The 26,085-nt window shown below is 46.5% G+C and overlaps 1 protein-coding gene across 3 annotated transcripts in view; it reads right to left on the bottom strand.

The window, feature by feature from the left end:
• The window catches only part of LOC146032589 (uncharacterized), a 90,149-nt gene that overhangs the window by 17,471 nt on the left and 46,593 nt on the right, over window positions 1-26,085 (bottom strand). For 2 of the 3 annotated variants that reach the window (XM_083158502.1, XM_083158500.1), the window contains 2 exons: window positions 23,488-23,683; window positions 17,371-17,400 (listed from right to left, as the gene is read on the bottom strand). In XM_083158502.1, the coding sequence (XP_083014628.1) occupies window positions 17,371-17,400; window positions 23,488-23,683 (226 nt within the window). The remainder of the gene's footprint in view (window positions 1-17,370; window positions 17,401-23,487; window positions 23,684-26,085) is intronic. The other variant, XM_083158501.1, reaches the window with a different exon arrangement.

Below are 26,085 nucleotides of genomic sequence, written 5' to 3'. Positions count from 1 at the left end.
CGTACAATTGAGCGTACGCCAACGTACACGGACGGATCAGCCCTTAGACTCCGACAACTGGCGTACAACAGAGCGTACGCCACCGTTTACGGACGTCTCACGTCCGTCTTCCCGCCGACTTCTTGCGGAAATCTGAACGTACGCCAGCTTGCACGGATGGGTCGCTATTGTTTTCAATGGAAAACTCAGCTTATGTCACCGCTCGTGAGAGTGAGCGTACGTCCGTGTACGCTGGCATACCCTTCACATAGATGGACCTGCAAATCTTGCCTTTCAACTATAATTCAGACAATTAATTAATTATTCTAATTGTTATTCAATTATTGTTTTCTATTAACTCAATTGTCTACCTTAATAAAGACCCTAATAAAACAACATTTTAACCCTCATTACATGTATATTTGTTATGTTCTAATGTGGCATTTTAATCACTATCTATGTGTCCCCACATTGCTTTTACTTGTAAATACATTTATGTTGGTGTTTGTGTATATGTACTAAATTATGTCCCTAATTAGTTTGATCTGATTTTTTTAACATGTATACCTACCCTGATGTTATGTGTGATGTTTTCATCTAAAAACAATAAAAAATCATGCCTTTTCACTATGTGTTATTTCACCCCAAAACACACACATTCACACATCATTCATTACCCCTCACCTCAAATGACCAATAAAACTTACATGACACATCTGTATGTACCTGCCCTTACAAACCCACTCACATAATATTTATGATTAAAAACACAGCCAACTTCTAACTGAACATCAACTTTTTTTATTAATAATAGAAATTAACAATATGAAAAAAAAATTAAAGAAGGGCCTGCAGTTGGGCGAAAAGAATATGCAGGTACAGGATGGTCAGGAACATTTCTTGGAGTATATGGGCCACCTCTTCCTGGTGCTGTTCAGTGTCTGTAGTAAAGGGGAAAAACACATTATAATTAATATATCATATACATAAATGTTTATTGCATTGTAACATAATATGAATTTGTGAGTTAAGTGTGAAGGCCACATACATTTTTCCACTACATTGAAGATGGGTCTGCTGTAAACATGGTCCAAAATACTATTCTGTTGACACACACATACTGTACATATTACATAAAAATATAAAAATTACTCCTTATTGGATGAATGTATGCTGTATCCCAATTGGTAGTTTGGTTTTGGGGGACTCACCTCTAACCTCACAATTAGGCTGTGCTATTTAAGGGTTATGACATTGTTGCGGCTTAACCACTCCTTACTTAGTAAAATGTTGACCATTGCTGTACAAATTATAGGCCTAAAGCTATGTTTGTAAAGCATGCATCCGCATGGCCTCACACACTATTAACAAAACAATCTATAAATTAATGTTGCACATCATGCTGGGAAGTGGAGTTACACAACACCTGGACCCACATAACCTCCACACCACTAATGTTGGATATGTCATTGGATGTACTGTTATGTCAATTATTCAAGGGGTGAGGCATGGCCACACTCCAAAAAACCACCAAGGGGACCCTTGTTCCTGGAGAAGGACAGGCCACACCTCATGGTCGCCCTGCAGTGATATGTTGCAACTAATGTTGATGTTGGATACACATATGTGGTTGTTGTGATTGTTTATGTGTAGAAATGTGTAGGTAAACATTAGCCACATTATTTACTTACGGCTAGTAGAGACATCCTGCTCGCCGCTGGTTGGGTCTGCGGTGGTTGGGGGGGTCAGGAGCAAGGGGGATGGGATAGGACTTGGGATACAGGTAGTGGGTTGGAGTGGGGATTGGAGAGGTTTGGGGGTGGGTGGTGGGGAGGTGTAGGGGGGTTGGAAATGGGGTGGGGAGGGGGTGGGGGTAGGGGTGTGGGTGGGGTAGGGGTGTGGGTGGGGGTGGGGGTAGGGGAGGGGGTGGGTGTAGGGGTGTGGGTGGGGGTGGGGGTAGGGGAGGGGGTGGGGGTAGGGGAGTGGCTGGTGGAAGGGGATGTGGAAATTTGGTGGTCACCAGCAGGACCCATAGTCTCCTCCTCTTCCTCCTCCTCTTCCTCCTCCTATTCCTCCTCCTCTTCCTCCTCCTGGGCTGCCTGCTCCCGGGCTGCCTGCTCCCGGGCTGCCTCCTCCTGGGCTTCCATGCGTGCCCTTGCCCGTGCTGAAATGTTAATGTTGATGGCATAGAAATCGAAGGTTGGGTTTCATAAAAATGGGGGAAAGAAAGATTTGCATTAGTCATGCTCATAACCTTACAAATTTTCATTTCTGTTATATTTCAGACATTTATCATGCTAAATAATTGATATGCTACACCCAAAAACAGAGCGACTAATTATACCCCCCCCTATACACCCCATATACACCCCTATACACCCATATACACCCCATATACCCCCATATACACCCCATATACACCCCCTATACACCCCCTATACACCCCCTATACACCCCATATACCCCCATATACACCCCCTATACACCCCATATACACCCATATACACCCCATATACCCCCATATACACCCCCTATACACCCCATATACACCCATATACCCCCATATACACCCCCTATACACCCCATATACACCCCATATACACCCATATACACCCCATATACCCCCATATACACCCCATATACCCCCATATACGCCCCCTATACACCCCATATACCCCCATATACACCCCATATACCCCCATATACACCCCATATACACCCCATATACACCCATATACACCCCATATACACCCCATATACACCCCCTATACACCCACATACTCATGAACATATTTATAAAAAGTACAGAAATCATTGCAAAAAAACGCAGACATACTAGTTAATAAAAACTTACATCGGGCAATATGGCGGTGAATCGAACTCAGCATCACTGGCTGGCGCCGGCGCAGGTCAGACCAGCGCCGCTCGACTTGTGCCAGGCTTCTCTGGACGCCGGTCCGGGCGTATATTAGCCGGCGGGCAGCATTATATGCCCGCCGCTTGTCCATGTTGGACACATATGGGCCCCTGGACCCCAGGCGCCGGTCCATGACCTCAACCAAGGCCACCAGCTCCTGGGTAGAAAACGCGCTAGCCCTGGTTGAAGTCATATTGGCAATGGCGCAGTTATTAATTGCAGGTACATATATCACTTTTGGTGCTTGCTGATTGGTCTAAAAACTTGTTTGTTTAGTATTAACTTTATTAATCCTTCTTACATTAACAAACTGGATGCGAATAGAAACTTACGCGGACTGTTCTGATATACACACACCATAACCAACAGCATGCTTTCAATGTATAGAGAGACGTACTGTATATACAGTGTGCTGAAAATAATACACGCAACCGTCTACTAATAAATACGCTGCTAAAAAAGGCACAATGCAACATGTTGGTGTATGACAATTTCATACTCATTACATATGTAAGGAAAGCATTATAACGTGATGTTTTGAAATGTCATTCAGAAAGCATACACGAACTCCAACAGATACCAGCTGACAACACTCATCATTGGAATGACAGGTGCACACATTTCACCATGTAGCACACAATGCTCCACAACCTGTGTATGTGCATATACAGGTGAATGTTCAGGTGCGTTGAGACCTGCGTAATTTAAGCGGGAATTATTGCCGGGAAATATCGGCGTAAATTAGCTACTACATTGCGGGGAAAAATATACGCCCCCTTGTTCATGGCAGGAGATTACCATATAAATATTCAGTCAGATGCATGCCAGAATTGCTGCAAACATGTCTAGCTCAGATGATTCCGCAGCTGAGGACGCTCTACAGAGAGCTACAGCAGAATCCCTGCTTGAAGCTTTGCAGAAGAGGGAACAGGAGCGGAGAAGGAGGGCCCAAGAGAGAAGTAGCCTGCAAGACCAAGTGGGCCCCTCACTAACAGGCCCTGTTCAAACTCCACCAGCTCCACAAGGGCCAAGCAACCAGCCAGAACAAGAGGTTGCATCTCTCCAAACAGGTGTGACCCAGCAGGTGCATGGTGAGAGAACTGGGGCCACCAGAAAACGAGCTGCAACATCTAGGGTGAGGACTGAGCAGGATACCACCACCAAAAAGAGAAACCCTGCATTTGTAGAGGCAGAATTGAGAATTTTAGTGCCCAGGGCACGCAAATGGATCGAATTGCCAACCAGGAAGCCGGGTGCCAGTGCAAGGAGAAACCTTTGGGACAAGATCACAGAGGAAGTGAACCAGGTGTCACCAGTGGTCAGAGATTGGCTAGCGGTGAAGAAAAGGCAAGTGTGTTTCTCCCCCTGATAATATCATATGTGTGTACATATGTTACATGTATGTTTTGAGAATAATAGGAAGGTGTGTTTGTAGATAGTGCTACACTTCAATGTCACATGTGAACACAACCATGTCTAATAACCCACATTTATATATGAAACATGCACCATTGGTGTGATGTGAGGTTATGGGCACAGTTATGCTCATGTGAAGTATGTGAAGTATGTGATGGGACAAGAGAAAGCGTGTTTTTGAAAAAGAGTTGTTGTAACATGTTCCATATGATGCTACTGAAACAAGAATGACCAAACTGTGCACATGTAGCTGGTGAGAAACTACACATCCCAGTATGCCTTCCCATAGTTAAATTACTCCATAATAACCACACTGTCAAGCTATGGTGGAATGTGTAGTTTCACAACAGGTGGAGGTGCATAATTTGGTCATGGATGATGTCATTTCTGCATAGTGATCTATGTATGTGCATTTAGTGGCCTAATGAATGAGATGAGACACTGAAATGCCTCCTAGTGGAGACATTAATGTGTGTGTGTGGGACACATATGGCTAAAAAACATAAGATCACCCACACTAGGAAATGTAACGTAGTCATGATGTTCACTAGCACAGTGGTGCACATATCTCATGGTGATATTTGTATTTTTAAACTTGTAGGTGGACAGACTTCAAAACGACACTGAAGAGGAAGATGACTGACCGGTACAACCACAGCATGTCCACCGGGAGGGGGCCTATGCCAGACACCTTGGAATATACCCCCCTGGAGCAGGAGGCCTTGGATGTAATTGATGTGGCCGAGGTCAGGGGGATATCCAATATGGATAGTGAGCTCCCGGTGGAGGTCTTTGCTGCTGCTTTTGATGGTAAGTCACAGTAATGCATTGTATTTGGAAAGATATTTTTTAGTGCGTATGTGATGGTGACATTGTTTTCAATTATTATCCTAGAAGAAGCAGAAACACAGGATGAACCGGCAGCATCTTCCTCTGCAGAGCCACAGGTGGAGCAAGTGGTCCAGCCTCCACCAACACGACACCCCCAGCCACAGGACACATGGGATGCCAGGTGGATGGTGATGCTGGAGAGGATCGAGAAGCAAGGGGTGGAGGCTGCGGTCCGTCAGCAGCAGGTTGGGGAATTTCTGGCGGATTGGAAGGCCACAAACAGGCAGCAGTGTGAGGCCTTCAACCGCACGAATGACACTCTGGCAGCTGGCATGCAAAGCATTGCCCAACAACTCAGCCGCCTGAATGAAATTCTGGTGGAGCTGCTCACCACCGCCAGGTCCCTAAGGGACAATCCCCCATCTGTTGGGCCACCCCAAGCTGCTCCCCAACCTTCCACCTCTGCTGACCCTCCTGTGTCCACTATGGGAAGACGCCGCAAGCCATCTGAGCCAAAGGCCCCTGTCCCCAAGGCCCCATCTAAAAAGGGGAAAAAAGGGCCCAAATAATGAGACCTGGTTCACTTCCTCTGCGGTTGGACCCCAAATGTTTAAATTGCACTGGACATCCACTTCCTGAGTTGGCCATCGATCCATTTTCGTGCCATGGGCATTAAAGTTCTTATTTTGACCTCTACAAATGCAGGATAAATTTTTGGTGGTGTGTATCTTGCTTAGTATTCACCCTGGTTGTTGCAGTACGTATTCTGGTGTCCCCATTTCTTTCACCATTGCATTTGCAGGGTAACACATGTTTGGAGATATGCAACCTCTTGTTCTGGCTGATTTTTTATTTTTGTGTATATTTTATTTGTTTATTTGATTTATGACATTAAAGTGTCAAATAAGCTGTGATGCTGAACAGCAAATAAATTTATTTTACCAATTAAAACACAATTGTTGTATGTGTAATTTCTTGTGTGAAACAAATACTACATTTATGTGTACTTACTGACCAGGGTATTTTTGAGCATTTCTTGAAGTGTGGTAGAAGTTTCCCATGTGTAACCCTCTCCATGGCCATTCACATGTTCCTATCCAACTTTTCCCTGCTAATTAGTTTGTGTCAGCACATGTGCAGAGCAACTTAATAGGTGAGAAAGCAGTTTGTGTGCAGGTGAGGTAGCTCCTACATTAGTAGGTAAAAGCAGGTCCAGAACAATGCTTTCCTCATGGAGTGGGTGAGGCAGACAAACAAGGGTCAAAAGGTACATTTGTGTAGGAATGCATATGTGTCCTCCCTAAAAAAAGATGTGTGAATCGGCCAAACATGAGAAAATTGCTTGTGGACAAACATGTTTAACTTTGTACATATATATGATTTTACAGTGTCATAAGCAGATGTAGGAATCCTTTGTTAGAGAGATGTGAGTGCAATAATGTGATTGGTGGCATCTTACATCCAGAGTGTAGTAAAATCCAATTCATAGCAGATCAGATAGTGGTACAGGTCTGTATTTTGGGTACTATACAAAGATTGTGTGCAAAATAGTGGGCATGGGCTTAAAACATTGCTGAAACATCCTTTGTAGGTGTTAGATGTGGTTTATGTTATTGTATCATAAATACAAAACCTATGTTTGTATTAGAGTGAACACGTTGACACATGTCGACTTGTGTAGATTGAGTGTGCTACTGTGTAAAGTCTATGAAAGCACGTAGTGAATGTGTATAACTGTTTAACAAATACCTACCTTAGCATATATAAGCAGGTCTTAAAAAGATTCTTACCTTAAATTAAACAAACCTTTAAATGTAGAGAAGTATAGAAAGATAAGCTTCCAATGTGTTTGAGTGCTGTGTGTAGGCTTGCAGGTAGTGAAATCATGGTTTGGACTTAATAGACTGCAGCATTGCTTATTACATTCAGGTGTATGTGTTTGAGTAGTAATCAGCGTAAATTAGCAAACCCAGGCGCACGCTGGCATGCGGTATCTGTAGGGGTGGTCTGAGGTGGCGGTTGGCGGCCGCCTGTTTTGTGTCCGAAATGAACGGTGCTTTAGCCGATCGTGCGGTAGTAGCACCGTTCATTTTTGGTGCACACCCCCGTGTACGCCCATATTTACGCCCATTTTCCCTCATTATTTCGGCCGCTCCCCTCATCACGCCCCTATGCCGCCCCCAATGCCCGTACTCTCGCGTACAGGTTTTTTCGCACGGAGAGACCCGTCCGTAAGCGTTGTGGAGTGTTCGCGCCTGCGCATTGGAGATGGTACGCATGCGCAGATCATTAAAAACCCCGGAACGTACGCATACGGGACGGCCGCACCAACCAGAATAAGGCCCCAGGTGAGCGCCCAGGGGCGTAACTATAGCACCGCAGCCCCCGCGACCGCTGGGGGGCGCTATGCATGTGCGGGCGCCGGGGGCTGCAGTGCTATAGTTACGTTACACCCCGCCGCCCGCCGCACCATCCCCAGTCTTTACCTGTGCAGGTGGGGGGGATGCTGCGAGGCGGCTGGGGGGACGGACGCTGCGGGGGACACAGCTGCGGCAATTACTTACAGCTGAGCCGGGCAGGGGGAGCCGGGAGCTGTCTGTACTGAAGAAGAAAAAAAAAGCCCATACAATGAATGGGCAGCCTGTGATTGGCTGCTGAGCGCTCTCTCAGCCAATTGCTGACTGGCTGAGAGAGCGCTCAGCCAATCACAGGCTGCCGATTCATTGTATGGGCTTTTTTTCTTTTTCTTCCGTACTGACAGTGACAGCTCCCGGCTCCCCCTGCCCGGCTCAGCTGTAAGTAATTGCCGCCTCTGTGTCCCCCAGCCACCTCGCAGCGCCCCCCCCCCCACCTGCATTGACGGCTACCTGGGGGAGCGGCAGGCAGCGTAGATGGAGACCGGGGGCGCGGCGGGAGACCGGGCGGCCGCTGATTGGCTGAGAGCTCAGCCAATCAGCGGCCGCCCGGTCTTTTGAATAGGATTTCTTCCTATTCTCCCGCCGCGCCCCCGGTCTCCATCTGCGCCGCCTGCGGTCCTCGCCTGCCGCTCCCCCAGGTACCCACAGATACAGTATATCCGATCTGAATGCGGGGGTTGGTGCGGCGGGCGGCAGGCGGAGAGGCGGGTGAGTGGCTGGGCGCCCTCCCTTTAACGGCGGGGGGGCGCCCAAAATGTAGTTACGCCACTGTGAGCGCCCCACACCTCCATACCTCCCAACATGACCCTCTCCAGGAGGGACAGAATGCTCTGTTTGTGGACTTCCATCTTAATTTATGATTGTCATCACCTGTTTTAAACAGGGTAATTGATAAGAAAGGTGGTTAAGCACAGGTGATGGTAATCCATAAATTAAGAAGAAAGTCCAGAAACAGAGCAATGTGTCCCTCCTGGAGAGGGTCATGTTGGGAGGTAAGTACCTCCCTCCCCCCCCCCCCATTCACGGCATCCCCATGATTAAATGGCACATGCAAAACACTGACATGGCTATGGTCGACAATGAAAAAGGTTGACAAGATTTATTTTTCACTTTTTCAATGTTTTCATATTCATTCTCATGTGTCGACATGGACACCAATGAAGTGCCACACTTATGTCAACATTTACATGTGTTGAACTTTCTGTGTTGATTTTTTCTTGTGGCGATCCGCGGCACCCCCCGCGACCCCCCACCCGCGATTTGCAGCACTCCCCCCTCAATTCGCGGCACCCCCGGTGACTCCCGCGATTCGCGGCCCCACCCCGTGACACACCCCCCCCCTGCGATTCGCGGCACCCCGCGACCCCCCCCTCCCGCGATTCGCGCCAACCCCCCGGGCCCCCCCTCACGAGGTTCACGGTGCCCCCCACGACCCCCCAACCGCGATTCCCCACCCCTGACCCCCCCTCCTGTCATTGCGGCAACCCCCCACCCCCGCGACCCACCCTCCCGCGATTCACTGCAACCCCCCGCCCCCCCACCCACGATTCGCGGCACCCACACCCCCCCCCCCGCAATTCACAGCATCCACCCATGACCCCTCCTCCCATGATTCGCGGACACCCCTCACCTCCTCCCCCCCACCCCCCACCCCCGCGGCAACCCCAGGATTAAATGGCACATGCACGGCTATGGTCGACAATGAAAAAGGTTGACATGAGTTTTTGGAGATTTATTTTTCTTTTTTTGAATGTTTTCATATTCATTCTCATGTGTCGACATGGACACCGATGAAGTGCCACACTTATGTCAACATTTACATGTGTTGAACTTTCTGTGATTTTTTCGTGTAGCAATTTTTTTCCAGTGACAACTATGTGCACGTCAACCTACACATCATCAACCAATTCTTTGTATAATATATAACACCTGTTCTGTTTTACTGTAGGTGTTTTAAGTCAGACCTTTTACTGCTACTATTACTGTTTATGTAAATGCATTCTGATTGACAGCAACATCCTACCATCCTTCTACAAGAATATATAACCAACTAGGTGATTCATCGCGCCCCTGCCCCCCCCCCCTCCCGCAATTCACGGACCCCCTGCACACCCCCCCTCGCGCAATTCACGCCCCCTCCCACGCTTTGCGGACCCCCGCCCTCTCCCGCGATTCGCCGACACCTGCGCCCCCTCCCTCCCTTGATTCATGGCACCCCCCGCACCCCTCCCGCAATTCACGGCACCCCTAAGCCCCTCTTTAGTCCCCCGTATACTCACACACCCCTATCACTACCCAGCTTCCTGCTCTCCTGAACCGTAACTTCCACCACTGGGGAGTCGCTGACGCTGTTTTGCCCACATGCCCCTATCATGCCTCATAGCCCAGCCTCCTGCTCTCATGCACCCGAACTCCCACCCAGTAGGAGGAGACACTGACTAAGGGCCACCATCCTGTACTCCTGTACTGCCACGCTGGACCCTCACCCACTGGCAGAAGCTGCACAGTATCTCCCACCCTCCTCTTTAGTCCCCCTTATGCCCACACACCCCTATCACTACCCAGCCTCCTGTTTTCCTGTGTCGTGACCTCCGCCAGTGGGGAGCCGCTGACTCAGAAACACCCTACTATACTATTGCACACACACACACACACCTAAACAACATGCACACACACCCCCCCCCCCACACCCACAAATGTCACTGTACCCTCCACACTATCAATGTACATCTTACTCTGTAACCGCTTTTTAATTAAACAAAACAATACACACCCCCTTCCAAATCATATGCTCTCTATTTAACACATTTCACCTATAACTCAAGTTGCAATACAGGCATCTTTCATACAATTCTAACCATCTTTCTCATATACAAATGTTCCCAAATTAAGGGGGCGCAGCCCCTTACGACGGTGTGAAGAGCGCCCGTAGGGCGCGATGAATCACCTAGTAATGTAATATAACAATAAGGGACAATTATGGGATGGTGTACAGTAATGTAATATAATAATGTAATATAACAATGTACGGGTCAGTTATGTGATGTGTACAGTAATGTAATATAATCATGTAATATAACAATGTAAGGTTCAGTTTTGTGATGGTGTACAGTAATGTAACATAACAAAGTAATATAACAATGTAATATAACAATGTACTGTTCAGTTATGTGATGGTGTACAATAATGTAACAATCAGTTATGTGATGGTGTGCAGTAATGTAATATAACAATATAATGTAATATAACAATGTAAGGGCCAGTTATGTGATGGTGTACTGTAATGTAACAATAATGTAATATAACAATAAGGGTCAGTTATGTGATGGTGTACAGTAATGTAATATAATCATGTAATAAAACAATGTAAGGTTCAGTTATGTGATGGTGTACAGTAATGTAATATATTCATGTAATATAACACTGTAAGGTTCAGTTATGTGATGGTGTACAATAATGTAACAATCAGTTATGTGATGGTGTACAGTAATGTAATATAACAATATAATGTAATATAACAATGTAAGGTTCAGTTATGTGATGGTGTACAATAATGTAACAATCAGTTATGTGATGGTGTACAGTAATGTAATATAACAATATAATGTAATATAACAATGTAAGGGTCAGTTATGTGATGGTGTACAGTAATGTAATATAATAATGTAATATAACAATGTACGGTTCAGTTATGTGATGGTGTACAGTAATGTAACAATCAGTTATTTGATGGTGTACAGTAATGTAATATAACAATGTAATGTAATATAACAATGTAAGGTTCAGTTATGTGATGGTGTACAGTAGGAGGAGTGTGCCTTTATTGTTGCCGGGGACTTTAATCAGGCTAATCTAAAAACGGTACTTCCAAAATTTGTCCAAAATGTGAACGTCCCGACGCGTGGTAATAACATCCTGGACCATGTGTATACAAACATCAGGGACGCTTACAAGACTATTCTGTGTCCTCATATTGGTCAATCGGATCATTCCTCATTGTTCTTAGTCACTAAGTATTTACCAGTGTTTAAGAAGTCTAGGCCAGTTATCAAGAATGTTACGGTCTGGCCTGAGGGGGCCTTGTTGGGTCTGCAGGGATGTCTGAAATGCACAGATTGGGACCTATTTTTTGAGGAGGCAACCTGTGGTTCTAGCATCAATGTAGACTCACTGGCTTCTATGGTTTTGATGTACCTTAAATTTTGTATAGAGGGTGCTACTAAGGAAAAGAGAATACGTATATTTCCAAACGAGAAGCCTTGGATGAATAGTGAGGTCCGTTCCCTGCTAAGATTAAGAGATAGGGCCTTTAAATCTAAAGACACAGTTGCATATACAGTTGCCCGTTCTAATCTAAAGAGGGGCATTCTGTCGGCAAAAAAGGCTTATTTGGCAAAAATTGAAGGTCACTTTAGAGAATCTGGGGATGCCAGATCTATGTGGCAGGGGATTAAAAATATCACGAACCGTAGTGGTTCCAATTCTGGTCTATGTAAAACTAATGGGCCTTCTGCGGATGAGTTTAATCAATTCTATGCCAGGTTTGAGGAGGAGAAATTGAATTCTGTAGTTAAATTACATAAGCGGGAGTCCCCACTGGAATTAACAGAGTCAGAAGTTAGGCTGTGTTTACGGCAAACTAATGTTAGGAAAGCCCCTGGCCCAGATGGCATTCCAGGCAGGGTCCTACGTGTTTGTGCTGACCAATTAGCAGGAATTTTTACAAAGATTTTTAATTTATCGTTAGCATCCTGTACTGTTCCACAATGTTTTAAAGTTACAAAAATTATCCCAGTCCCTAAGTTGGCAGGAGCATCTTGTTTAAATGATTACCGCCCGATTGCCCTCACCTCTCTAGTTATGAAGTGCTTAGAGAGAGTGGTTTTGAATCACTTAAAGAGCGTCATCCCGATGGATTTTGACCGTTATCAGTTTGCGTATAGGTCAAACCGATCCACCGAGGATACTGCTCTTCATAGGATTCTCTGTCATTTGGAAACTAGGGACTCCTATGTTAGACTGCTATTTGTGGACTATAGCTCCGCTTTTAATACGGTTGTGCCTGCGGTACTGATTGCTAAGCTTCGGGAGATAGGTTATAGTCTTCCCATCTGCGACTGGCTGATGGACTTCCTCAGTCAGTTAGGGTGGGTTCTTCTTCCTCGTCAGAACTTGTCCTGAACATAGGTGTCCCTCAAGGGTGTGTCCTAAGTCCCTTTTTGTACTCTTTGTACACTTCAGACTGTTTTTCAAACTCAGAGTCTAATCTCATTGTTAAATTCGCTGACGATACTACAGTGGTCGGTTTGATTAGTGGGGGTAAGGAAGAAAGCTATAGGTCAGAGGTGCAGCATTTGATTGAGTGGGGCGAGGCTAACAACCTACTCCTGAATAGTAAAAAGACCAAGGAGGTGGTTGTTGATTTTAGAAGATCCAGAAGTTCAATCACCAGTCCTTTGGTCTTAAATTGTGAGGAGGTGGAAAGGGTTACAGACACTAAATTTTTGGGTATTACATTTTCGGAAGATCTGTCCTGGTCCAAACATACCGCGTTGGCAGTTGGGAAGGCTCAGCAACGCCTTTTTTTTCTGAGAAGATTACGAGCAGCTGGTCTATCTAGGCCCATGCTCATGAATTTCTACAGCTGTGTAATTGAAAGTCTGTTGACTTATGCCATTGCGGTATGGTATGGAAATTCCAGGAGCTCTGATCGAAGATCTTTAGACAGGATTGTCAAGGCTGCTGAAAAAGTTATTGGCCAACCCCTACCTAGGATGGCAGAAATCTTCTTAAAGAGAGGGAAAGCGAAGGCTACAAAAATTATCTCAGACTCTAGTCACCCATGCTATTCTCTTTTTTCTTTGTTGCCTTCTGGGAAACGTTATAGGTGTTTGAGCTGCCGTACGAGTCGGTTGCGGAATAGTTTTTTTCCATCTGTTGTTGTATGTTTGAATTGTAGTATGTGATGTGATGAGTATTTTTTCCTTATCTCTCTTCTCTTTTTATTTTGAATTTCACTTATGCATTTTTTTATGTTGTAAGTGACAATAAATTATTATTATTATTATTATTATTATTATTAATGTCACAATCAGTTATGTGATGGTGCACAGTAATGTAACAATCAGTTATGTGATGGTGTACAGTAATGTAACAATCAGTTATGTGACGGTGCACAGTAATGTAAGGTTCAATTATGTGATGGTGTACAGTAATATAACAATCAGTTATGTGATGGTGCACAGTAATGTAACAATCAGTTATGTGATGGTGTACAGTAATGTAAGGTTCAGTTATGTGATGGTGTACAGTAATGTAACAATAAGTTATGTGATGGTGTACAGTATTGTAACAATCAGTTATGTGATGGTGTACAGTAATGTAACAATCAGTTATGTGATGGTGTACAGTAATGTAACAATCAGTTATGTGATGGTGCACAGTAATGTAACAATCAGTTATGTGATGGTGCACAGTAATGTAACAATCAGTTATGTGATGGTGTACAGTAATGTATCAGTTATGTGATGGTGTACAGTAATGTAACAATCAGTTATGTGATGGTGTACAGTAATGTAACAATCAGTTATGTGATGGTGTACAGTAATGTAAGGTTCAGTTATGTGATTGTGTAAAGTAATGTAAAAATCAGTTATGTGATGGTGTACAGTAATGTATCAATCAGTTATTTGATGGTGTACAGTAATGTAATATAACAATGTAATGTAATATAACAATGTAAGGTTCAGTTATGTGATGGTGTACAGTAATGTAACAATCAGTTATGTGATGGTGTACAGTAATGTAACAATCAGTTATGTGACGGTGCACAGTAATGTAAGGTTCAGTTATGTGATGATGTACAGTAATATAACAATCAGTTATGTGATGGTGCACAGTAATGTAACAATCAGTTATGTGATGGTGTACAGTAATGTAACAATCAGTTATGTGATGGTGTACAGCAGGGGTCTTCAACCCATGGCCCGCGGGCCACGAGTGGCCCACAGAGCTGATCTCAGTGGCCCTCTGCCCACCGGCCAGCCATGCACAGGATTTTATTTTATTTTTTAAGTAAAATAAAACGCTGCCGAGGGAGGCAGGGTAATGGAGTCCCCCCGGGTGCCGCCTACCCGATTTTTCATTGGCTGCAGGCAGGGCAGAGGAGTGGATCCAGCGCGGCTGAGGGAGGAGGAGGCACGTCTGGTGGGAGCTGGGGAGTTGGGACCCGGCGAAGCTGCGGGAGGAGGCGACGCAGCTGGCGGGAGCAGGGGACCTGGCGCAGGAACTGCAGGAGGAGGAGGCACAGCTGGCGGAGGGGACCCGGTGAAACTGCAGGAGGAGGCATGGATGGTGACCCGGCAAAGCTGCATGATGAGGAGGTACAGCTGGCTGGAGCAGGGGATTTGGCAAAGCTGCAGGCATTACTGGGGGCCATTGTGTGTGGGGCACTGCTGGGGCATTGTGTGTGAGGGGCACTGCTGGGGCATTGTGTGTGGGCACTGCTGGGGCATTGGGTGAGGGGCACTGCTGGGGCATCATATGTAAAAGCAGGAGTACTGCTGGCATTATGGTCTGTGGCATAATGGGCATCAGTGTGGGGCATAATGTGCAATGGGCATAATTTTGTGTGGATTAATGTGTAATGGGCATCACGGTGTGCGGCATAATGTGTAATGGGCATTACGGTGTATGACATAATGTACAACAGGTATTACGGTGTGTGGCATAATGTCTAATGGACACTATGGTGTGATGCACAATGTGTAATGGGCATTACGGATAAACAGTGTAACAGTTTATATTGATTTAAGTAGCCTTTCATTGTTTGGGCTTGATCTGTGAGGCATACTAGTTCACTGTGTTGGGCCTTCATGCTTCTATGTCACTGTGCAGCCTTCAGTCAACTTAAGCGTGTGAGGACAAAGACCATTCCTGCGGTAACCAATGTCTGGTCATGCAGGTTGCAAAAGAGATGTCAGGTAATTGTTTTCCTGCTAGTTCACACTCTTTAAAATTAGACCACGCCCTTATAATTAGGCCACACCCCTTTTTGGGAGCGCGCCTACGGCGCGTGCAATTTATTCAATATCAAATTATATATGGGGGGGGCCACATATTTCACTGTTTGCACTGGATCCCAAATGGCTGCTGATGACTATTGGGGTATGTGTGTGTGTGTGTGTGTGGGGGGGGGGGTTGTGCTGAGTATGGGCGGCTGTGCCAACTATCTATGAAGGACTGTGCTGATGTTATAAGGGAGCTGTGATTCTATGGGGCTGTCCGAAATACCGCAGTTGAGTTTAGTGGCCCTCGGGCTTCACTGGATTTCTTTAGGTGGCCCACGTTGTCTTAAAGGTTGAAGACCCCTGGTGTACAGTAATGTAACAATCAGTTATGTGATGGTGTACAGTAATGTAACAATCAGTTATGTGATGGTGTACAGTAATGTATCAGTTATGTGATGGTGTACAGTAATGTATCAATCAGTTATGTGATGGTGTACAGTAATGTAACAATCAGTTATGTGATGGTGTACAGTAATGTAACAATCAGTTATGTGATGGTGTACAGTAATGTAACAATCAGTTATGTGATGGTGTACAGTAATGTATCAGTTATGTGATGGTGTACAGTAATGTATCAATCAGTTATGTGATGGTGTACAGTAATGTATCAGTTATGTGATGGTGTACAGTAATGTAACAATCAGTTATGTGATGGTGCACAGTAATGTAACAATCAGTTATGTGATGGTGTACAGTAATGTAACAATCAGTTATGTGATGGTGTACAGTAATGTAACAATCAGTTATGTGATGGTGTACAGTAATGTATCAGTTATGTGATGGTGTACAGTAATGTATCAATCAGTTATGTGATGGTGTACAGTAATGTATCAGTTATGTGATGGTGTACAGTAATGTAACAATCAGTTATGTGATGGTGCACAGTAATGTAACAATCAGTTATGTGATGGTGTACAGTAATGTAAGGTTCAGTTATGTGATGATGTACAGTTTTGATTCTGATGGTCTACATATTGTATTATTGGCAGCCAATATCACTGATTTTTTTTCTATCACATTGCCCATAAATAATTTTATTTGGTCCTGTACCACCAATTTGAGGCACCCCTACAAGAGCTTTGAGGCACCCCAGGGCTTCTAGGCACACAGTTTGGGGACAACTGCTATAGCCCCTGAAGTACTGCAACACCAGGATTAGATGCATTTCCTGTAGTAGTTATAATGTTGCGTCTGGCATTGGATTGGTTGCTCAGTCCCTCCTCTCAGTCCCTCCTCTCAGTCCCACCTCTCAGTCCCGCCTCTCAGTCCCACCTCTCAGTCCCACCTCTCAGTCCCACCTCTCGCTCCTTCCTCCTCAATCCTTCCTCTCGCTCCTCGCTGTCCCTTACATGAGTGGGACTCCTCAGCCTACAGACAATATCAGGATGTAGCAACTCTCAGGGGCACATTGAAGATGGGCTGTTGCCCATAGCAACCAATCAGACTCTACTTGTGTATTTAGCACCTTCTAGAAGATAATAGATATACTCTGGTTGCTATGGACAACATCCCATCTTCAATAGACCTCCCAGCTAGATAGCCGATGAGAGTGAGGGTAGGGGGAGCGATATCAACATTTGGTATCGATACCGTAAATCTGACATTGTATTTGTCCCTTCACAACATGACCCCGCCTCCTTAGTCTGTCACCAGACTTTTGTTACCTTTAGAGCACAATGTATATTACCCAATGTTAGTTACACAATCTGTAATGACACTCAGGATCTCTGTTACAACTTACAATCGGGTTCCTGGCTCTTTTTCCTTATTCCTAGCAAAGAGAAAATGTGAAAGTGATCAATAGCAAACTATAAAAATGTCACACTGCCACATAGTGGCCATATTGCTCAATACAACATTATCCAACCCTAAAATTAATAAGGGGCTCTACTGTGTGGTAAAATGTGAATAAGGGGCACCACTGTGTGGCCTACTTCCTGTAGCTCACAGGATAACACAGAACAAAGAAGTACGCACAGGAGACACCAACCTTGGGGCATACTGGATTGTTAAAGACATACTGTACTATAAATATTTGTTACACCCTCACATTCTGCCACCCCTAAACCTCTCTCCTACATATCTGCACCTTTTACTGTCTCCTTCCTTCTCTTACCCCTGCACCTCTCACTCCCTACTTCACTCTCACTGCTGAGCCTCTCCCTTCTTCCCTCTCTCGCCCCTGTACCTCTCACTCACTTCTTCCCTCTCACCCCTTTACCTCTTACTCCCTCCTTCCTTCTCACACCTACACCTCTCCCTCCCTCCTTCCCTCTCCAACCCCTGTAACTCTCACTCCCTCCTTCCCTCTCACCCCTGCACCTCTCACTCCCTCCTTCCCCTCTCACCTCTACACCTCTCACTCCCTCCTTACCTCTCTCACCCCTGCACCTCTCTCTCCTTCCCTCTATCACCCCTTCACCTCTCCCTCCCTCCTTTCCTCTCTAACCCCTGCATCTCTCACTCCTTCCTTCCTTCTCACACCCTGCACCTCTCACTCCCTGCACCTCCCACTCCCTCCTTCCCTTTTTCTCACCACTGCTCCCCTGACTTCCTCCTCCCCTCTCTCCCCTGTGCCTCTCACTCCCTCCTCCACTCTATCACCCCTGTACCTCTTACTCCCTCCTCCCCTCTCTCACCCCTATACCTTTCCCCCCTGTACCTCTAACTCCCTCCTCCCCTCTCACACCCCTGTACCTCTCACTCCATTTTTCCCTCTCTAACCCCTGCACCTCTCACTCCCTCCTTTCCTCTCACCCCCTGCACCTCTCACTCCCTCCTTCTCTCTCTCACCCCTGCATTTTTCTCCCTCCATCCCTCTCATTTTGCCACAAAAATCAGATAGACACAACAAATTGCAGCAGAAATCAGAGATGTCTCATTGTCACACTTGGTGGTTTTGGTGGATCTGAGTTTGGTTGTTGACTTGGGGGGGGCATTGGTATGTGAAAGGGAAAAGGTGGCTGGGCAGATGTACACATAAACTGATCAAATGTGGGAGATGACAGAACTCCTACGCAAAGGCGCGGAGTCTTACTTGCCAGCGGTCTTCCCCAGGCATCCCTGCAAGGAGGTTTAGATTTTGCTGCAGGTTGCAGCCCCTTGCTAGGATTACTCAAAGTTAGATCGGAGAATGGCAACAGGGCAGGAACTCAGTCGGAGGCTCAGGACTATAACTGCATTAGTGATAACATGAAACGGCTTAGAACAAAGGTAACGAGGCTTAATCCAAGGATGCCGGAGTAACACAAATAACGCCTGGACTTGGTGAATACAACTGCATCTGGGAACGCCAGAGTAACTCAAAGGTAGCCTGGACTTGGCGTAGAATAACTGGAACCGGGAATGCCGGAATAGCACAAGTAGTCTGCATTTGGCTTTGTATAACTGGATCCTGTGATACCAGTGCCTGGGTTTGGCGATATCAGCTGGATCCGGTTATGTCGGAATAGCCACAGCGACTGGACACAGAGATAGCTGCTTACTCCGGAGGTAATAGGATAGCGGAAGATACAGACTTGGCGAAAGAGGACTCCCACACACCTGCTGAGAGGAAGTTGTTCCAGCACAGGGGGATCCTGACAAAGGGATTTAAACCCTGGAGAGGGCTGTCATAGGTCAGGGATAACAGCAGGGATTAAAAGTAGGCCATTTGTCACTGGGCATCATGTGACCAATCTAAGATGGTGGCACTCGTCTCCGGCAAACCAGCAGAGGATGCTCCACCCCTCACCCCACCATGATCCACCAGCTGAACGCCATCTGGCACAGGGACTGGAGTACCTTGGAAGGTGAGAGGCCTAGTCCAGACGGTGACATTTATATTGCAGCAGAAATGTCTCAGAGGGCCTAATTCAGAGCCGACCCTTCCCATCATTTCCCACCCGGCTGAATTGGTGTAATGGGAAATGGTGCTATGATGTGTCCACGACCCTACGTGTTCATGGCTCGATTCCTACATGTTCCTGGCTCGGTCCCTACATGTTCATGGCTCGGTCCCTACATGTTCATGGCTCGGTCCCTACATGTTCATGGCTCGGTCCCTACATGTTCATGGCTCGGTCCCTACATGTTCATGGCTCGGTCCCTACATGTTCATGGCTCGGTCCCTACATGTTCATGGCTCGGTCCCTACATGTTCATGGCTCGGTCCCTACATGTTCATGGCTCGGTTCCTACATGTTCCTGGCTCGGTCCCTACATGTTCATGGCTCGGTTCCTACATGTTCATGGCTCGGTCCCTACATGTTCATGGCTCGGTCCCTACATGTTCATGGCTCGGTCCCTACATGTTCCTGGCTCGGTCCCTACATGTTCATGGCTCGGTTCCTACATGTTCATGGCTCGGTCAATACATGTTCCTGGCTCGGTCCCTACATGTTCCTGGCTCGGTTCCTACATGTTCCTGGCTCGGTTCCTACATGTTCATGGCTCGGTCCCTACATGTTCATGGCTCGGTCCATACATGTTCATGGCTCGGTCCCTACATGTTCCTGGCTCGGTCCCTACATGTTCCTGGCTCGGTCCCTACATGTTCATGGCTCGGTCCCTACATGTTCATGGCTCGGTCCCTACATGTTCATGGCTCGGTCCCTACATGTTCCTGGCTCGGTCCCTACATGTTCCTGGCTCGGTCTCTACATGTTCATGGCTCGGTCCCTACATGTTCATGGCTCGGTCCCTACATGTTCATGGCTCGGTCCCTACATGTTCCTGGCTAGGTCCCTATATGTTCATGGCTCGGTCCCTACATTTTCCTGGCTCGGTCCCTACATGTTCATGGCTCGGTCCCTACATGTTCATGGCTCGGTCCCTACATGTTCATGGCTCGGTCCCTACATGTTCCTGGCTCGGTCCCTACATGTTCATGGCTCGGTCTCTACATGTTCATGGCACGGTCCCTACATGTTCATGGCTCGGTCCCTACATGTTCCTGGCTCGGTCCCTACATGTTCATGGCTCGGTCCCTACATTTTCATGGCTCGGTCTCTACATGTTCATGGCTCGGTCCCTACATGTTCATGGCTCGGTCCCTACATGTTCATGGCTCGGTCCCTACATGTTCATGGCTCGGTCCCTACATGTTCATGGCTCGGTCCCTACATGTTCCTGGCTCGGTCCCTTCATGTTCATGGCTCGGTCCCTACATGTTCATGGCTCGGTCCCTACATGTTCATGGCTCGGTCCCTACATGTTCATGGCTCGGTCCCTACATGTTCCTGGCTCGGTCCCTACATGTTCCTGGCTCGGTCCCTACATGTTCCTGGCTCGGTCCCTACATGTTCATGGCTCGGTCCCTACATGTTCCTGGCTCGGTCCCTACATGTTCCTGGCTCGGTCCCTACATGTTCCTGGCTCGGTCCCTACATGTTCATGGCTCGGTCCCTACATGTTCATGGCTCGGTCCCTACATGTTTATGGCTCGGTCCCTACATGTTCCTGGCTCGGTCCCTACATGTTCATGGCTCGGTCCCTACATGTTCATGGCTCGGTCCCTACATGTTCATGGCTCGGTCTCTACATGTTCATGGCTCGGTCCCTACATGTTCATGGCTCGGTCAATACATGTTCCTGGCTCGGTCCCTACATGTTCCTGGCTCGGTCCCTACATGTTCATGGCTCGGTCTCTAAATGTTCATGGCACGGTCCCTACATGTTCATGGCTCGGTCCCTACATGTTCCTGGCTCGGTCCCTACATGTTCATGGCTCGGTCCCTACATGTTTATGGCTCGGTCCCTACATGTTCATGGCTCGGTCCCTACATGTTCATGGCTCGGTCCCTACATGTTCATGGCTCGATCCCTACATGTTCCTGGCTCGGTCCCTACATGTTCATGGCTCGGTCCCTACATGTTCCTGGCTCGGTCCCTACATGTTCCTGGCTCGGTCCCTGTTTGGCACATGTTTGTTCTATGATAGTTATGGCACATGTATGTACTATGATAGTTATGGCACATGTATGTACTATGATAGTTATGGCACATGTATGTTCTATGATAGTTATGGCACATGTATGTACTATGATAGTTATGGCACATGTATGTACTATGATAGTTATGGCACATGTATGTACTATGATAGTTATGGCACATGTATGTACTATGATAGTTATGCCACATGTATGTACTATGATAGTTATGGCACATGTATGTACTATGATAGTTATGGCACATGTATGTACTATGATAGTTATGGCACATGTTTGTTCTATGATAGTTATGGCACACGTATGTACTATGATAGTTATGGCACATGTATGTACTTTGATAGTTATGGCACATGTTTTTTCTATGTTAGTTATGGCACATGTTTGTTCTATGATAATTATGGCACATGTATGTTCTATGATAGTTACGGCACATGTTTGTTCTATGATAATTATGGCACATGTATGTACTATGATAGTTATGGCACATGTATGTACTTTGATAGTTACGGCACATGTTTGTTCTATGATAGTTACGGCACATGTATGTTCTATGGTAGTTATGGCACATGTATGTACTATGATAGTTACGGCACATGTATGTACTATGATAGTTACGGCACATGTATGTACTATGATAGTTACGGCACATGTATGTACTATGATAGTTACAGCACATGTATGTACTATGATAGTTATGGCACATGTATGTACTATGATAGTTATGGCACATGTATGTACTATGATAGTTATGGCACATGTATGTACTATGATAGTTATGGCACATGTATGTACTATGATAGTTATGGCACATGTATGTACTATGATAGTTATGGCACATGTATGTACTATGATAGTTATGGCACATGTTTGTTCTATGATAGTTATGGCACATGTATGTACTATGATAGTTATGGCACATGTATGTTCTATGATAGTTACGGCACATGTTTGTTCTATGATAATTATGGCACATGTATGTACTATGATAGTTATGGCACATGTATGTACTTTGATAGTTACGGCACATGTTTGTTTTATGATAGTTACGGCACATGTATGTTCTATGGTAGTTATGGCACATGTATGTACTATGATAGTTACGGCACATGTATGTACTATGATAGTTACGGCACATGTATGTTCTATGATAGTTACGGCACATGTTTGTTCTATGATAGTAATGGCACATGTTTGTTCTATGATAGTTATGGCACATGTTTGTTCTATGATAGTTACGGCACATGTATGTTCTATGATAGTTACGGCACATGTATGTACTATGATAGTTACGGCACATGTATGTACTATGATAGTTATGGCACATGTATGTACTATGATAGTTATGGCACATGTATGTACTATGATAGTTACGGCACATGTATGTACTATGATAGTTACGGCACATGTATGTACTATGATAGTTATGGCACATGTATGTACTATGATAGTTATGGCACATGTATGTACTATGATAGTTATGGCACATGTATGTACTATGATAGTTATAGCACATGTATGTACTATGATAGTTATGGCACATGTATGTACTATGATAGTTATGGCACATGTATGTACTATGATAGTTATGGCACATGTATGTACTATGATAGTTATGGCACATGTTTGTTCTATGATAGTTATGGCACATGTATGTACTATGATAGTTATGGCACATGTTTGTTCTATGATAGTTATGGCACATGTTTGTTCTATGATAATTATGGCACATGTATGTACTATAATAGTTATAGCACATGTTTGTTCTATGATAGTTACGGCACATGTATGTTCTATGATAGTTATGGCACATGTATGTACTATGATAGTTACGGCACATGTATGTACTATGATAGTTATGGCACATGTATGTACTATGATAGTTATGGCACATGTATGTACTATGATAGTTATGGCACATGTGGACTCACCGATCGGGGGATCCCCCTTTCGTCTTGTCATCGCCTTTCCCCCTCTCCTTGTCACCTTGGCATTTACCAGTACAGGGCGTACAGGGTTTTGGTTTGCGGTGTGACGTCTCCTTGCTGGATGTCCGATCTTCCCCGCTCCCATTTCTTTCCCCGCTGTCTCCTCTCCCGCGGTTCTCACTGGGGGTGTTGGGAAATGCTGGGCGGTGTAGGAGAGCACAGTACATTGGTGTGTGACACTATTGCTGGAGCACATTTATAATAACACTCGGGTTGTCACGTGTGTGATATCTCGTACAATGTATGCAATCTATAAACATTCTATGCCAGAGCAATCAGCGATGTCGCAGCCAGTATCGGTTCCCGCGTGTGCAGCATTTATAAATGGCGCTGTAAATAATCATTAGCAATCTCTGTAAATGGTAATTTACCTGATATACTGTACATGTATCTGTACAAACCCCTCCCTGTATGCTCTACACTAATGTAAGGGATCAGTGTTCCTCATTAATTCCACAAATCAGGTGCTCTGTATCAGATGCACAGAAGTGAGTGACAGACGTCATATCACATCAGCCGACACAGGGGTGATTCAATAACAATTGGGAAGCAGCAGTCGTGCGCTAGTTACCTAGGCGACTTAACACCACCCGGCTAACCCCCCCACCCCCTGCGTCACCCGAATCCCCCCCGGGACCATGCGAGGGGATGGGTACTCTCAGGAGAGATCATCAGTTGGAAGTGACGTTTAATTATGAGCACCAGCCTTCCTGAGTGTTTTAAATAAAATGCTTAATGTTCACACGGGCCAGAAGGAGTGAACCAGAATAACCCCCACTATGACGGCATCCTCTGTAAACTTCTCAGCACTGTGCTAGAGCTTTCCTGTGGAGCTCAGCCGTGTCATACCGCAGTGCGCTCAGCCGTGTCATACAGCAGTGCGCTCAGCCTTGTCGTACAGCAGTGCGCTCAGCCTTGTCATACAGCAGTGCGCTCAGCCGTGTCGTACAGCAGTGTGCTCAGCCTTGTCGTACAGCAGTGAGCTCAGGCTTGTCGTACAGCAGTGCGCTCAGACGTGTCATACAGCAGTGCGCTCAGCTGTGTCGTACAGCAGTGCGCTCAGCCTTGTCGTAGAGCAGTGCGCTCATCCTTGTCCTACAGCAGTGCGCTCATCCTTGTCGTACAGCAGTGCGCTCATCCTTGTCGTACAGCAGTGCGCTCAGCCTTGTCGTACAGCAGTGCGCTCAGCCTTGTCGTACGGCAGTGCGCTCAGCCTTGTCGTACGGCAGTGCGCTCAGCCTTGTCATACAGCCGTGTCATACGGCAGTGCGCTCAGGCTTATAGTACGACAGTGAGCTCAGGCTTGTCGTACAGCAGTGAGCTCAGGCTTGTCGTATGGCAGTGCGCTCAGGCTTGTCGTACGGCAGTGCACTCAGCCGTGTCATACCGCAGTGCGCTCAGCCTTGTCCTACGGCAGTGCACTCAGCCGTGTCATACCGTAGTGTGCTCAGCCATGTCATACCGCAGTGCGCTCAGCCGTGTCATACAGCAGTGCGCTCAGCCTTGTCATACCTTGTCATACAGCAGTGCGCTCAGCCTTGTCATACAGCAGTGCGCTCAGCCTTGTCGTACAGCAGTGCGCTCAGCCTTGTCGAACAGCAGTGAGCTCAGGCTTGTCGTACAAAAGTGCGCTCAGCCTTGTCGTACAGCAGTGAGCTCAGGCTTGTCGTACAGCAGTGCGCTCAGCCGTGTCGTACAGCAGTGCGCTCAGCTGTGTCGTACAGCAGTGCGCTCAGCCTTGTCGTAGAGCAGTGCGCTCATCCTTGTCATACAGCAGTGCGCTCAGCCTTGTCGTACAGCAGTGCGCTCAGCCTTGTCGTACAGCAGTGCGCTCAGCCTTGTCGTACGGCAGTGCGCTCAGCCTTGTCGTACAGCAGTGCGCTCAGCTGTGTCGTACAGCAGTGCGCTCAGCCTTGTCGTAGAGCAGTGCGCTCATCCTTGTCATACAGCAGTGCGCTCAGCCTTGTCGTACAGCAGTGCGCTCAGCCTTGTCGTACAGCAGTGCGCTCAGCCTTGTCGTACGGCAGTGCGCTCAGCCTTGTCGTACGGCAGTGCGCTCAGCCTTGTCGTACGGCAGTGCGCTCAGCCTTGTCATACAGCCGTGTCATACGGCAGTGCGCTCAGGCTTATCGTACGGCAGTGAGCTCAGGCTTGTCGTACAGCAGTGAGCTCAGGCTTGTCGTACGGCAGTGCGCTCAGGCTTGTCGTACGGCAGTGCGCTCCCGCCTGTACACTGGCCTTCCTTCCTGACCTCTGTCTCACACACTGTACCACCTTATCCTGGATATCCCCGCACCTACCAACCTGCGGATCTCTGTCTTCATCAGTATATTCCCGCAAACAGCTACCATCGCCTGGTAATCCAGGGCACGTTTCCAACAGCATATCAGATAAACCTCAAACTGCAGATTACAACTGGTCAGTCCCTGTACTGCATACAGATAACCAGCTGCCATTACAGATCCTACCTGCAGAGGGCGCATGTACAGTGCGAGAGTGCATGCTGTTCTTCTCGTTCTTATCATTTGCACTCACCTTTGG

This window comes from Crinia signifera, chromosome 1, assembly GCF_055691185.1.
Source record: "Crinia signifera chromosome 1, ASM5569118v1, whole genome shotgun sequence".
Lineage (NCBI taxonomy): Eukaryota > Metazoa > Chordata > Amphibia > Anura > Myobatrachidae > Crinia > Crinia signifera.
This window is presented reverse-complemented; position numbering and strand designations above follow the sequence as displayed.